Source organism: Taeniopygia guttata, chromosome 15, assembly GCF_048771995.1.
Source record: "Taeniopygia guttata chromosome 15, bTaeGut7.mat, whole genome shotgun sequence".
Taxonomy (NCBI): domain Eukaryota; kingdom Metazoa; phylum Chordata; class Aves; order Passeriformes; family Estrildidae; genus Taeniopygia; species Taeniopygia guttata.
In genome coordinates this window covers 1,185,979-1,201,546 of record NC_133040.1, presented here as the reverse complement: position 1 = coordinate 1,201,546, position 15,568 = coordinate 1,185,979, and the positions used below count along the sequence as shown (strand labels likewise).

General features: G+C 58.1%; 1 protein-coding gene across 9 annotated transcripts in view; it reads left to right on the top strand.

The window, feature by feature from the left end:
* OSBP2 (oxysterol binding protein 2) overlaps positions 1-15,568 on the top strand; it is a 99,115-nt gene that overhangs the window by 66,100 nt on the left and 17,447 nt on the right. For 8 of the 9 annotated variants that reach the window (XM_030286105.4, XM_041719271.2, XM_030286104.4 and 5 more), the window contains 2 exons: positions 116-366; positions 13,869-14,067. In XM_030286105.4, coding sequence (XP_030141965.4) covers positions 116-366; positions 13,869-14,067 — 450 coding nt within the window. Of the gene's footprint in view, positions 1-115; positions 367-402; positions 560-13,868; positions 14,068-15,568 lie in introns of those variants that run through there. The other variant, XM_030286111.4, reaches the window with a different exon arrangement.

The window sequence follows — 15,568 nt, the reverse complement described above, 5'->3', positions numbered from 1 at the left end:
GTGCTGCTGTGCTGGGGGGCTGTGCTGGCAGGAGGTCCCCGGTCCCCGCGGTGCCCCGGGCTCAGCGGCCGGGGTAGCCATGGAAACGCTGTTCTCTCCATCCCTCCCTGTGCAGATGACTCGGGTGACGAGGAGCCCGCCTCGCAGTCAGACAAGAGCGAGCTGCACGGCCCCCTGAAGACCCTGTCGAGTAAGCTGGAGGACCTGAGCACCTGCAACGAGCTGATCGCCAAGCACGGCGCGGCCCTGCAGCGCTCGCTCAGCGAGCTGGAGAACCTGCGCCTGCCGCCTGACAGCGGAGAGAAGATCAAGGCGGTGAACGAGCGCGCCACGCTCTTCCGCATCACCTCCAATGCTATGATCAACGTGAGTGCTGCTTCTCCTCCTCCCCCTCCTCCTCCCCTTCCTTCCTCCTCCATCCTCCTGCCCTCCCTGTTTGCTCCCTGTGGCTTGGCTCTGTTACCGGGGTTGTGCCGGGATCGCTCCGTGCTGAGGGCATGGGGAGTTGGGAAGATGCGGCTGGGAAGAGGGCATGGATATGGACCCCGCTGAGACACAGGTATGGTACATCCTTACAGCCTGCTCCGTGTAATAGTCATCTTTGTAAAGCTGGGAAATGTGCGTGTTGGGAATGCTGAGGGGCTTTCTCCTGCTCTTGGGTGGAATCCTGCCTGGCAGGGCACTTCAGAGCCCGCTGCCCGCTGCAGCTTGAGACCCACATGCCACATCCCTCACAGCCTCATTGCTCCCATGGAGCTGCTGGTGGGATTTAACCTCCCCAGGGTCCTGTGCTGGCTCTGCTCTCCCAGCTGGGTTGTTGGAGGTCAGGAAGCGATGCCGGCACCGCCCCTGCTCCTGCCTTGTGCAGCCTCACGCTGCTTTCGGTGGTTTTTGGAGGCAGCTGTGTTTGGAGTGTGGCTCTGCCTCCATCACAGTGAGACAGCCTTTCCTGGGGAGCCTGGTTTACCCCGGGGAGCTGTGAGAGAGAGCAAAACTGAATAAAATATGTAAAGAAAATTAAAAAATAAACAATCCCAGAGCTTCACTGGGCTGGAATAATGTATGAAGGCAGAGCTCAGGGAATTGTGAATGGAGCAGTGCTGTCGCTGTGCTGTCCCAGCCCTGAGCAGAAAGAGGTTGGGTGGTGTTTGATGTGGGCTTTAAAAAATAACAGTAATTCCCAGCAGGAGCTGGAGGCTACTCCTAGGATTCTGTAGCCACGGGAGGAAAGGGCTTCCTGAGTCTCTCTTTTGTGTTTCAGAGCAGTGTGAGGATGCTTGTGCAGCACTTTCCCCACAGAGAGTTTGTCCAAGTTCTGGGAATGGGGTTGGCAGCGTGGAGGGAGGTGCCAGCAGACCCTTGGTGGTGCCCAGGTTTGCTGTCAGGAGACAGAACAGCAATGGGATGTGGGCAGGGAATTGCCAAAGAGAGGATTCTCCAGCAGTCTTTGAGAAGGGATGAGCAGAGCAGTATTTGCTGTGTCCAGCCCAGAGAGGAGGAGGAGGAGGAAGAGGAGGAGGAGGAGGAGGTTGTGGTGTTTGCAACGTGATAAAAGCTTGAGCAAGGCTGTCTGGAGGGTGGGAAATTCCACAAAAACCATTGTGCTGGGATAAAACAGCAGAAACGTGGCTTGTCCAAAATCCTAAGCAGGTAAGAGGGGCTTGGGGGGTGGCAGGGCACATTCTCACAGCATCCTTTGGTACTTCAGCTTTGAATGGGCATCCTGAGGAGATGCCTGGGGGACAGGCTGTGCCCTGGAAGGGGCAGGACTGAAGGAGCAGGGTGGGAGTGTGGTGGCTCCAGGAGGAGGTTGTGGCCCTCCCAGAGCCCTGCTGAGCCTGTTTTGGGAGGAGGTGATGGAGCTGTGGGCAGGGGGACACTTTGGGGGAGCAGCCTGACTCCCCTGTCATACTGTCACCTTTTCCAGCATGGATCCCTTTCTGTGCCTTGATTTCTCCTTTTAGATGGGCTGATGCCTTCTGGAGCTGCCAGGAGCCTCTCATGGGGGGATGGGGGGAGCTCTGTGCAGTGCAAAGGTCCCAAAATCTTCTGTATAGAACATGAAACATCGCTCCAGGGAGGCACGGGAAGCTTCCTGGTACAAATACACCGTGCTGGTGCCCACCTCCATCCCCGAGCACATATCCCATGGCAGCACAGGGTGCTTTTGCCAGGCCAGGAGCTCCTTGCAGGAGAAGTTAAAGTGTCCTTGCCCACCAGGCTTTCCTGGAGAGTTCCCAGCCGGCAGCACTGGGCTGGTGGATGCTCTGTGTCCAGGCTCTGCCCTGGCTGCAGCACCAAACCTCAGGGGTCTGCTCCATGGAAGTGGGCATGGATCTGTGAGCAGAAGGGGTGGGTGCTCCTGGGGAGGGCTGGATGCCCCAGGGAAGGAAGGAGTGCTCCAGGGAAGGAAGGGGTGCTCCAGGAAAAAGAAGGGTGCTCCAGGGAAGAAGGGCTGGGAGCTCTGGGGAAGGGCTGGATGCTCCAGGGAAGGAAGGAGTGCTCCAGGGAAGGGAAAGGTGCTCCTGGGAAGAAGGGATAGGTGGTCTGGGAAGGGCTGGATGCTCCAGGGAAGGAAGGGGTGCTCCAGAGAAGGGAAAGGTGCTCCTGGGAAGGGGAAGGTGTTCCTGGGAAGAAGGGCTGGGAGCTCTGGGGAAGGGCTGGATGCTCCAGGGAAGGAAGGAGTGCTCCAGGGAAGGGGAAGGTGCTCCTGGGAAGAAGGACGGGGAGCTCTGGGGCCGGCGCGTGCAGTTCCTGTGCAGCTGCCTCTGATCCGATTATGTAAATGGCCCCGGAGCCGCGGGGAGCGCAGCAAGCACAGGAAATAAATAAATAGAGATGGAAATGCAAGAGCTTTGCTGAGAAGGTGACCTTCCCTCTGTGCTCTGGATGCTGCCACAGCCGGCACCGGGTGCTCCTCCCCAGAGGTTGGAGCATCACCTGGGCAGATGGTGCTGCGAGTGATGGGGAAAGGTTTGGGCGGAGTGGGATGTGCTGGGCTGTTGTGTTACAGGTGAGGATTTCAGATGTGCTGGATTTCAGGCTCCTGCAGGGCTTAAACTGAAGCCCAGAGCTCTGTGAGCTCCTGTTGGCTCTGCTCCCTGTTGGAATCCCACCAGGCAGATCCAGCTCGCTCCTCTGGGATGGAGGAGCCCGGAGTCAGCAGGGCTGGGCAGCAGACACGGAGAGCCAAGGCACAATCTGCCACGGGGGAGGAGTGGGAGGTGTGTGAAAATAAGAAGCAACAAATTACCGGGACGAGAGGCCCAGAGGATCCGGAGCAGTGCGCTGAGTTGTGTAGACTCATCCAAGAGTGGGGAAAGCTCCGTCTCATCGTTCAGCAGGAGACAGCAGGCAGGAGGGATGTGTGGATGTGCTGAGGAAGCCAGTTTGGGCGTCGGGAAGAACTCACAGGGATGTGGGTGGTGATGGAAATAGGTTTTTAATAGGAATGGGGATGCTACGGTGGAGCTTTGTGCTTCCACAGGAACTGGAGTGTGGAGAGCAGCAGGCTTGGCCTTGCCTGTGCCATTCCTGGGTTAGGTTGTGTTTTCCCTTGAGGCTTTGGAGGAGCAGGGCTGCAGGAAGGCTCTGCTAGGCCAGTGCAGCCCAGACAAGGAAGGGTGAGAGGAGCAGGGGTGTGGTGCTGTGTGGAAGATGCTGCTCCATCAGGATTTGGTGAGAATGGACCTGGAGCAGGCAGTCCCAGGAGCAAAGGACTCACCTGTCCTTGAGAGGCACTGCTGGCCACCCCAGCCTGTCCTGCAGGGATGCCAGCACCTGCTTTGAGGCAGGCTGATTTCCCACCCAGCTTTTCCTTTCTCATGGCAATGGATGTGCCTGGAGCAGCAGCACCTGAGACATCAGCACAGAGCACCTCCATCCTTCAGGCCTGCCAGGAGGGCTTCCAAGAGTGTGAAACACGGAGCTGGAGCCAGAGTGAGGTGGACAACAGCATGTGCTGCCTCTCCTCCAGGAAAAAGCCCCCCAGGGTGTCAGTTTAAATCCCTCCAGGACATCCAGCAGCATCCCAGAGGCTGCATCCTCCAGTCCCAGTAGGGTTTCTCCCTGTGGACCCCTCCAGGGCTGTGCTCCGGCTCAGCAGCATTTTTGGGGTGGCTCTGTGCCGTGTGCCAGTTGCTCAAGGAACCTCTGGCCTCTCCCTGCAGCCACACTGGGCTCCTGGGGACTCTTGAGTGGCATCTGCGTGGTGGAGTTGGTTTATTTGGAGCCCTTTGGGTGCCTGTGCTGGAATGAGCTGCCTGGGCACAAGATGTGCTTCCCCAGAGTTGCTCCTCTGCCTCCAGCTTCCCTGTGGAGCACTGAGCCCCCTCTGCCCCGTGGGAATGCTGCTGTGATTGAGCCATACTCCCGAGACTGTTCCCATATTAACTCAGATGATGCTGAGCACCTGCTCTGAGCAGCCTCAGGTTGCCCAGCACAGTCTCCAGCCCAGTGTGTGAGTTGTGGGTTTATCCAGTGGCAGATGATGGATACAGCCTGTGAGTGTCTGTGTCTGCCTGGAAAACTGCTCAAAGCTGGGCTCAGCTCCTTGGAGCGGCCGTGGGGCCGGGGTGGTGCTGCTGGTCCATCCCGTGGGCATGTCCTGTGCTGAACTGCTTCCTGGTGTGGATGGACATATGGCCTGTCCCTTGGGGTCCCCAAACCCATCACAACACAGGCAGGGTGGTGGATCTGACATCCTCCATCTGGGCAGCAGGGAGGGCCCGGCAGGCTGCTGGGCTGCTCCCACTTCACCCCAGTACAGCCAGTGGGCTGGAGGAGCTCTCCCTGTGCATTCAGGGGTTAATTCCAGCACTGCAGTGAGAAAACTCCATCTTTAACCCCTGGATTTGCTTCTTCAGAGCAGGGATTCCCTCTGTGAGCTGCTCTGCTGCCCAAAGCCCCAGCCAAACCCCACGGGGGCCGGGGCTTGGTGGTGGCGCAGGAGCTCTGCTGGCATGTGGCACCGGCTGTGTTAATTATCCGCGCTGCGCTAACGACGCACTAATCAGCGCCTCGCAAACCGTGTCACCGACCCAGAAAAGCCCCGGCAGTGGGATTAAATCCCTAACCCAGCCCTAATCCCCCTGGATGAGAGGGCTGCAGCGAGGGCTGGGGTGCCCTGCGCGTTCCTGCTGCGGCGGCGCTGACCGGGAGGTAACTGGTGGGGGCTTTGCTCTTACTGGGGGCAGGGTGGGAGGGTGACAGGGGCACCCCGGGGCCTGTCCCTGCCTGACTGGGGCTGGGGCAATGCACATAGGGGGATGGGGAGATGTGGAGTCTTGCCCTTCTCTTGGAGCTGCTGCGCCTTTCACGGAGCGTCTTGTGATGCTTTTAAATGTAGAGGTGTGAGGGTATCTCTGATCAGATCTGTTCAGACAGGCAGTGCCTTCCTCCCACTCCCTCCTCATCATCATTCTCTGAGTGCATCCAACTGGATTTTATCAGGAGTGTGGGTACTCAGACCTCATGTGTGGCTGTGGGGCCTCTGTGCTGGCCAGGGCTTTCAGTGGGTGCTCCTGCTCACCCTGCTGTGGGGGTTTTCACCTTTCTTCCCCCTCTTCTCTCCCTCCTCCTCCTCATTCTGTCCATCTGACCCCCAGGAGGTTTCAGACTGTCCTGGGGCTCCCCTCAGAAACTTGTGCAAGAAGAGAGGGGATGAATCTGTCCCCTGCACCCGGGGGTGCCTCTTGCAGCTCTTCCCTCCGGGATGTTTTTGGCTGAGAGGGATGACTTTTCCACTGAGGAGAGCTGGGAGCATCTGTGCCGTGCTGCTGGGTCAGCAGGGCTGTGTTGGTGGGCCCAGCACGGCCCTGCACCGTCAGCAGTGCCTGGGCTTGAGCAGCAGCTCTGCTGAGCTGGGAGCCAGCCCAGCCAGGCATCACCTCTCTCTGCCATTAACCTGTGCCCAGGATCCTCCTGGCATCCTCATCCCTGCCTGGAGGCTGGGGCAGGATGGGGCCCTGGGGAGGGCAAATATCAAAGCATTGCTGGGAGAATCCCTTTGGAGTGACAGGGGTTGTGTTTGCCTCTTCCCTGAGCTGCTGCCCTTCCTCCAGCTCCTTCCTCCAGCCTGTGCCAAAGGAAGAAGTGCTGGAATGTCCCCTCTGCTCTCCTGGATTTACCCAGGGAGAAGTTACAGCTTTGGGAGATGAGGGGATTGTGGGGGGCTGCTGCTGCTCCTGTAGCCCCTCTCATACCGTGGGGAGGTTTGCAGGAGGCTGAATGTGAGGGACAATCCCACAGCTTCCTGCAGATCCCGGGTCGGAGCTGCCCGCGGGCCGTGCCAGCTGCTCCTGCTGCCTGTGCTTGGCCAGATGCTCCTCCAGCCTGGGGGCTGCTCCACAGGGGATGAGGAAGGCAGCCAGTGGGAGCCTCAGGAAATGTCATCCTGGGAGCCGTGGGCAGGACAGAGCTCTCCGGGCACACCAGCACCGGGGTGGGGCTCCAGGGGCCTGCAAGGGGAGGCTGGCTGCTCTCCTCGTGGTGGCTCTGCCCTGCAGACCCTGGGAGGGTCCCCCACTGCTGGGGTAGGTTTGGGGGCTTGGGCAGGCGAAGGAGAACGAAGAATGTGCAGCAGCCACCTGGAGGTACCTCCCTGCAGGGCAAGAGCCAGTGCTGGGAGCTTCCCATGGAGGGGATTTTTGGCGTAAGTGGCATTGGAGAGGCCCTGCTGCTGTGCAGGCAGGTGAGAGCACCAGGACAAGCCTGAGGCTTTTCATGGCTGGAATAGACCAGGGAAGCTCTGCAGGGATACAGTTCTGGGGTGCCCACTCTGCAGCAGGAGGTCCCAGCACAGTCTCAGCTCCCAGAATATCTTCTGTATATCTGCCCTTGGCACCCTCTGGCATGGCCAGGGGAGGCTGCTCAGTGAGTTTTGGGGTGGGAGGGTCGGCACCCTGGAGTATCCAGCAAATTCTTTAGTTGTTTTCCCACCAGAAACCAGACTCAGATCCTTCCCCAGCACAACTCCAGGCTGGCACTGCCTTGGTCTGTAACCCTGGGCAGTGTTGGTCCCTTCCCTTTCCCAGAACTGACCACGTCCTCCTCCTCTCCCGCCGAGTGCTGCTGATCCGGGATCGGTCCCCGATTCCTCCTCCAGAGAGGCTCCGTGGGGTTGGGATTAGAGCCTCTTAGCACAGCCAGCTGCTGGATTTGCCACTGTTTCCCACTAATCCCCTCTGCATTGCATGGGGTGGATGCTGTGCCAGCCCCGGTGCTTTGGGATGGGCTTTGGGATGAGCTTAGCTCTGAGGATACCCTGGACAGGGTGGATCTGACTGGAACACTGCTGTGTCCATGGCCTTTAAACAGGTGGCCCAAATTAACATGGTAAGATGGGAAAATTTCCAGATTCACAACCAGGAGACAATATCTGACCCCTTCAGAGTGTGGATATATCCATCTTGGACATACCTATCCCAGACTTCTCTGTCTTGGACAGCTCCATCATGGACATCTCTGACTCCCAGGGGATCCATGAACCCCAGAGAGAAGCAGGCACAGCTGGAGCACAAGGTGCCACATGGAATGGGACCATCAGGGATTTTGGGAGCACCTTGTTCAAGCACTGGGGGTCTGGCTGAACTGCTGACTGTGGCATCAGGGGGTGGGCTGGAGCCTGCTCCAGTGTCTTCCCACTTCCTCTGGGATCCTAAGGATCCTTCCCAAATCTGTGCTTTTTTGTAGCACCTGTTTCCCCTGGATGCAGAGGGATAATTTTCCATGGTGGACTCAGAGGGTTTTATGCAATGTCATCTTGGTTTCTCAGGGTGTCACAACATGCTGAGGCTCAGCCCAGCTCTCCCCACCAGCTCTGCCACAGGCAGGAGCAGTTCCTGGTGTTTCCACATCCTGCTTCAGACAGCTGGACGCTGGCTGAGGGTCACTCCAAGGATTTGGGGCAGATTTGCTGTTATTTAAGCAGGCTGGGTTGATGTGGCACTGAGCAGCCTGGCCTTGGCTGTGGGTGCTGTCACTGTTGGGCAGATGACCACACTCCAGACCATGTCTCATTGCCATCTGACTCTGTGGGATGATTTGGGATTCAGGTTGCCTCTATCCTTATATTTCCCCTTTGCTTGCTGCTCAGAGTGTTTTTTTGGGGGAAGAAGAACAAATCAACCATTTCTGGGTGCAGTGGCAGATTGTGACACTGCTCTGAACCCAGATGGCTTCAGCCCCATCCCTGAGGTGTTCAAGGTTGGACAGGGCTCAGAGCAGCCCAGTGGAAGGTCCCCCTGCCCGTGGAGGGGGTGGAATGAGACGAGCTCCAAGGTCCCTTCCCACCCAGCCCGTGATGCTGGATTCTCTGGGTTTGAGCTGTGCCTGGCTGTGTGCAGAGCCAAACTTGCCCTTCCCTCGGGGGCTGTTCTGCAGCAAGCAGCAGCAGCCAGCTGTGTCCCAGGGATTTGATGACTCCAGGAAGGAAGGGAGCACTTATCTCCCAGGCACTCGAATGGCAGAGCTCTGTCCCTGCTGAGTGGAGCGACGGCTCCTGCTCTGTAATTCACCCAAGAAAAAGAGATGATTGAATGCATCTGGCACTTGCTTCCTCTCATGTCACTCCTGGGCCATGAAGTGGTCCTTGTCCCATGCTTGAGGAGCAGGAGGTGTTGGTCCCACAACAGCAGGCACTTCCCTGCTGGATTTTTCCTGCCCAAAGGTTGGATTTGTGTGGCTGATGCTCTGGGATGCTGGGACAGGTGGGATTGCAGGTGTGAGCGCATTCCCTCACCACCCAGCAGCGTGGGGAATGCTCAGCTCTGCTGGGGCTGCCCCAGAGATTGTCACCCTGTGGTGACCCCAGGCAGAAATATTCCCCATGAGGGTGGGCAGGCCCTGGCACAGGTGCCCAGAGCAGCTGTGGCTGCCCCTGGATCCCTGGCAGTGCCCAAGGCCAGGCTGGACACTGGGGTTTGGAGCAGCCTGGGACAGTGGAAGGCGTCCCTGCCATGGCAGGGGGATGAGACAAAATGAGCTTTAAGGTCCCTTCCAGCCAAGCCATGAAGTCTGTCAGGCCTTGCTTGAGATAATTTACCCTTTAAGCTAATTAACCTCATCTCTTTGTTCCTTCCATCCGATTTCGACTATTTGCTCCACTGAGGGAGCAGAGAACCCCGAGGGTGTGTGACACCACCACCTTGGCAGGACACGGGTGATTGTTTTCCACTACTTGAATAATCCTGGGGCTGTTAAGGACGTTCCCATTAGCCAGCAACAAGCTGTGAAATCGGGATATTTGCCGTGACAAATGTGTGAAAGGTGCTAAATGTGCCCTTGGCTCGGCAGCTGCTGGGCACAGGGAGGGACCAGAGAGCTGATGGCACCAAGTGTTGCCTCCTGCTCCCCGGCAGGAGCTCCATAGCACTTTGCCTCTTCCTCCAGGAATTTGCAGGGGCCTCGGTGGTATTTTTCCATTTCTTTTGGCCACCTTGGCTGTGCCTCCTGTCTTGGCTGGGATTTACAGTTCCATCAGCCAGTGCTGGGTTAGGACCTGCCACGACTTTTTCCAGCCATGGAGAGGAGGAGAAAGCACCTCTGTCCCTCCTGGCACATGGTTGCAGGTAACTCTGGGGCTCCCTGAGGTCAGGGACTGCACGTGGATGGAGTTTGCTTTTATCTCTGGTCACTGGTGACCTGTCAGCCTGGCTGCTGCTCTCCAGCCCTGTCTGTCCTGTGATGATGCCGAGTCAGAACAGCCTTCAGAACTTTAGGATTTGATGCAGCTCTGGCCCTGGGGCAAAACCCAGGTCATGTTCTGTCACCTCCTGTACCTGCTGCCCCTCTGCGAGTGGGAGGCAGCAGTTTGGATGCTGTGAAGGATAAACCCGGTCTCTGATGGGGTGAGAAGCATGTGGGGATGGGCACAGCATCCTGTGCCCTTTCCTCTTCTCCTGAGAGCAGAGAGCCTGGATCCTGGGAGAGCTTTGAGAAGGGTGGGGCCTCCCAAGGCTGTACCTTCATGGCCTCGACTCCTCAGCCCTACAGCTCACTGGGGAATCACTTTTCCTGCACTTTCATCCTTCAGCCTGGGCTCTGTGCCCTCCTTTGGGTGCGTTCCTCAAGGAGCCTCTTCCCGCTCTCCTGTGTCCCTGTGCCAGCCTCTCATGGATTTGTGGCTGTCTTGCTTACAGCCCCGAGCAAGTTCAGCTGGAACTAAATTTAGCCACCTCTCCATGAGAATTTTATAAGCTGGATTGTGAGGTGTTGCTCCTGCTCAGTGGCTGGGATTGTTTGTACCTTGGGAACACCAAGGCAGGGGATTAATGCTGGGAACGAGTGATGAGCTGGGATATTCGTGTGTGAGCTCCTCATCCCAGTGCCCTGCAGCCCTTGTTCCATACAGGGATGAGTTTTGGCTCAGGTCTGAGCTCAGTTGATAGAGACTGTGAAAAAATATCCCCTGATCCCTGTTTGGTGCTGCTCCCACCTTCTGTGAGCATCCCTGTGGAGCTTGGCACTGTCTGGCTGTAGGGGATGTAAACCCAAATTAATCACTTTAATTGGCTTGGCTGCTGGTGGCAGCAGTGGAGGCTGTTTGGCAGATCCCTCTTGCAGGATATTCTCCCTCTCCACCCTGGCATCACTTCTCTCCAAGGAGCAAACATGATCCTTGTTTGGGTTGATCCAGAGCCTTTGATCCGGCTTTGGATCAAGCCATTGTCTGAATAAGAGAGGAAGAAGCTGCAGAGAGGGGCCCCTACAGCCTTTCAAACCCAGGGAATAATCCCTGTACGTATCCCAGCTCCTAAATCCAATTGTGGGATGCAGTGTGGACCATGCCCAGACCTGACCTGCTCCATGGAAGCTCCACAGCCTGTGGTGGGATCTGTGGCCTTGTGGGGGCCACCCTGCTCATCTTCCCAAAACCTCCCCACGCTCTGCAACGCTGACAACCATTCTCCATCGCTTGGATTTTTTATATGGCTGTCAATGAAACCCAGTGGTGCAGGTTTCCCTTTGGGATTCCCTATGGAATCCTCCTTGAAGCTCTGGGATGGGAGATTCCGAGGTGTTGCCTGCTGATTTCATTAGGATGTTGATTCCCATCAGCTACAGGAGCAAGTTCTCCTCCCAGCTCCCAGCCCTGCCTCCCCGTGGCTCCTCCATAATTACCTCCTTTCCCCCTAATTCCCTGTTCCAGCCCGTGGTTAATTGTACTAGGATAATTACAGGTGATCTCGTTTTAAAGCGCTCAGCCCCTGAGCTGGGAGCAGCCGGCATTTCCCACCCTCGGTGCCAAGCTGGGCATTTCTGTGCCTGCTGCCTGTGGAGCTGGACCTTTGGAGCAGATAAGGAGCTTTGCTGGGAGGGGAAGGTCGTGGCCATATCCCTTTACTTGCCCTGGTTTCATCCTCTCAGCCCCGTGTGTCTGTGGGACACGGAGCCAGCAGCCAGCCCGGGATGGTGTCACTGGGAAGGGCCAGGGCAGGGTCCCCGTGGGCTTTGGGCCATGGGTGGCTCCCAGAAGGATTTTGGGGTGGGGAGGAGCCGAGTTGTTTCCAGAGGAGGAGGTGAAAACATCACTCTGAGAATGTGGGGTCTGGTCTGGCCTTCTGAGAGCATCGACCGTTCCCCAGCACTGCCAAGGCCACCAGTGATCCCAAGTGCCACATCCACACAGCTGTTAAATCCCTGTGGGGATGGGCATCCAGCACTGTCCTGGGCAGCTGTGCCAGGGCCTGACCATCCTTTCCATGCAGAAATGTTCCCAAAATCCACCCTGAGCCTGCCCTGGCCCAGCCTGAGGCCGTTCCCTCTCCTCCTGTCCCTGTTCCCTGGGAGCAGAGCCCGACCCCCCGGCTGTCCCCTCCTGTCAGGAGCTGTGCAGAGCCACAAGGTCCCCCCTGAGCCTCCTTTTCTCCAGGCTGAGCCCCTTCCCAGCTCCCTCAGCCTCTCCTGGGGCTCCAGCCCCTTCCCAGCTCCCTCAGCCTCTCCTGGGGCTCCAGCCCCTTCCCAGCTCCGTTCCCTGCCCTGGACACGCTCCAGCCCCTCCAGGCCTCTCCTGTCAGGAGGGTCCCAGAGCTGATCCCAGTTTTGAACACATGTAAGATGGAAGCACAGCCAGGAATGTGGGAGTACAGGACCCTGAGCTCTCCCTGCCTTCAGTGGGAAAACCATCAAAGGGATGGAGGAGGGGACACATGGAGGGTCTGGTTCCTCCATGTTCCAGGTGAATGTGAAGCAAAACCTTAAAGGATAAACTCGTTCCCTGGATGAGTCTCAAGTCCTGCTCCTATCCAAGGGAAAGGTTTGATGAAGAACTGATGAATTGGAACTTTTCTTGGACAAAGCCTGGTAAAATCAGAGCAAGTCATGGAGGCTGAAGCCCTGAATCTTCTGCTTGACCAGGAGTTACCTCGATCCTCAGGTGCCACCTGCAGCCCAAATGCTGAGTAACCAAGCCAAGAGCTGGATGAATCATCTGTGGAATCTAAATGGTTGGAAACAGAAAATAAGCAAGTCCTGGGAATGCTGGAAGTCTGTCAGACATCCAAAACTCCCTGGTTTGAATAGGTTTGAGTTTTTCAGCTAGCATTTATCCATTGGACTTCCTTGGTGTGACAAAGAGTTGCACAAGCACAGTTAATTTCCCTTCACTCTGCCAGCTTCTGGAGAATTTCCATAAAAATCCTGTTTCCCTACTTTGAAACATAAGAAGTTCAGTGTGTTGTATCTGGCAGAGATTTGGGGAGGGAGGAGCAGCCCTGCCTCCGTGCTCAGCTGCACGTGGGGCTGATGGCAAAGGAAGCGGCGAGGCCACGGGAACTCAGGGTTTCATCCAAGATAGAAAATAACCTAAAAATAGAGCTGTGAGGGCCAGGCTGTCCTGTGAGGCCATTGTCTGGGATGAGGCAGTGTGGGACAGCCAGCAGTGTCCCTGTGTCCTGGTCCTGGGCGGATGTCCTGCTCCCGGAAAGCTCCTGCTGGGAGTCCTGTGCAGCTGGGGCTGGCTGGTGCCACTCCTGGGGGGCTTTGAGAGGGGGTTGGTGCCACGGGCTTCTCCTGCCAGCCTGGATCGTGGTGTCCCTGCTGTCCCCTGCCTGGTGGCACAGGATGGGGGTGCGGTGTGTGCTGCGAGGCTTCACTTGGAGCATTCCCTGAGCCCTCCTTCCCCGTGCCCTGTGTGTCTGCGGGGTCCCCAGGGCTGGGGGGTCCCCCGGGCTCGTTGGGGAGGGGAATGGGGGTTCTGGCCATGGGGGATGTGTTACAGGGGCCAGGCCAGGCCCTGTGCTGTGTCCTGGGCTGTGCAGCTCCAGGGAGGAGCTGGGCATCCTTTGTCTCTGCCTCCCTGGAGCACAGGGATTGCTGGCTCCTGACTTAGATATCCCAGAGAAGCTGTGGCTGCTCCTGGATGCCTGGAAGTGTCCAAAGCCAAGTTGGATGGGGCTTGGAGCATCCTGGGCTACTAGAAGGTGTCCCTGCCCATGGAACTGGATGATCTTCAGGTCCCTTCCAGCCCAAACCATTCCATGATTCTATGATCCTCTCCTGTATGGCTGTCACCTCAGGGACCAGTGGCATGTTCAGCTTCTCCTCATTTGCTGAATTTGGGCTTGAAGGTGCCACTCAAGACCTCTGGGCTTTGCTGAGGGCTGTGAGAGCTGCCCAGGAGCACAGGGGGCTCCGGGATGGGGACAGGGACAGGCTGGGGCCGGCTCTGCCATGGCCAGCTGTGCGTGTCACTGCCACCTCCTCGGGGCTGGCTCAGCTTTGGGCGGCCGGAGCTGAGCAGTGGATGTGGGCATCGAGCACAGCTCTGGGAGAGGGTTGGTCCAGAGCCTTTGATCCGGGAGAGGAGCAGGGGTAGGGGCTGGGGAGCCAGCCCGGGGTCACCGTGTGCCGTGACACTCCCTGCACAGGCCTGCCGCGATTTCCTGGACTTAGCCGAGAGCCACAGCCGGAAATGGCAGCGGCTGCTGCAGCATGAGCGGGAGCAGCGGATCCGGCTGGAGGAGACCATCGAGCAGCTAGCCAAGCAGCACAACAGCTTGGAGAGAGCCTGCCGCGGGGCGCCCGGCCTGGCCCCGGGCACCGCCAGCAGCTCCGGCACCGCCAAGGGTGAGCGCCAGCCTGGGCTGCACGGGGGGCCTGGGGTGGGACAGGGTCGTTAGGGGGTCCTTGGGGTGGGACAGGGCTGTTAGGGGATCCTGGGGTGGGACAGGGCTGCTCGGGGGTCCTGGGGTGGGACAGGGCTGTTAGGGGATCCTGGGGTGGGACAGGGCTGTTACGGGATCCTGGGGTGGCACAGGGCTGTTATGGGATCCTGGGGTAGGACAGGGCTGTTAGGGGATCCTGGGGTGGGACAGGGCTGCTTGGGGGTCCCCAGGATAGGACACATTGCTCTGGGACCCCTGGGGTGGGACAGGGCTGCTCGGGGGGCCTGGGGTGGGACAGGGCTGCTTGGGGCTCCTGGGGTGGCACAGGGCTGCTTGGGGGTCCTGGGGTGGGACAGGGCTGCTTGGGGGTCCCCTGGGATGGAAGAGGGCTGTTAGGGGATTCCTGGGATGGAACAGGGCTGTTACGGGATCCTGGGGTGGGACAGGGCTCTTAGGGGATCCCCTGGGGTGGGACAGGGCTGTTAGGGGCTCCTGGGGTGGGACAGGGCTGCTCGGGGGTCCTGGGATGGGACAGGGCTGTTGGGGGATCCCCTGGGATGGGACAGGGCTGTTATGGGATTCCTGGAATGGCTCAGGGCTGTTGAGACACCTCTGGGATGGATCAGGGCTGTTGAGACACCCCTGGGATGGATCAGGGCTGTTCAGGGACCCCTGGGATGGCTCAGGGCTGTTGAGACACCTCTGGGATGGATCTGGGCATTCTGCCTGGCTGCTCCCAGCGAGCTGCCAGCAATGGGAAGGGTGCCCAAGGCAATGCCCTGTGTCCCCGTGGTATCTTTTTTAATGGTTCCCATTGCACCATAATTATTCCTAATTGTCCTTGCTCAGGGACTTGGATGTCCCCAAGACTCAGATGTGAGAGAGGGCTGTCCCCAGCTCACTCATGCTATTCCAGGCTGTTCTGGGAGCTTTAACCCTTAACTGGTGGGCACATCTGCCTGTCCCCAGCTCACTCATGCTATTCCAGGCTGTTTTGGGAGCTTTAACCCTTAACTGGTGGGCACATCTGCGGGTGCTGGAGGGCAGCCATGGCACTGGGAAAAGGCTCAGGGTCCCCTGGCACTGCAGAGTTGGCTGTGTGGGGTGGCAGTGGAACAGCCAGGGCTCCTCTGCACTAAGATCCAACAGCTTTGCAGATTCCTGCCAAATGTCCTTCCCCAGGGAAGCGTTAGTTACAGCCACAAAAACTGCTAATAGTGCTGGGTCTTACTTTTAAAGGAAATGCAGGCCCGAGGGAGAGAGCAGTGGCTGCTGGAGGTGATGCTGGTGCCAGGCACTGCTCTCGCTCCCCCATGACCTCAAGGGAGGTTCAGTTTGGATATTGGGGAATATTTCTTCATGGAAAGGGTTGTTCAGCTGTATCCCAAATTCCTGGAGGGATTTAACAGCGGCATGGATGTGACACCTGGGGACAGGGGTTGGTGGTGGCCTGGGCAGGGCTC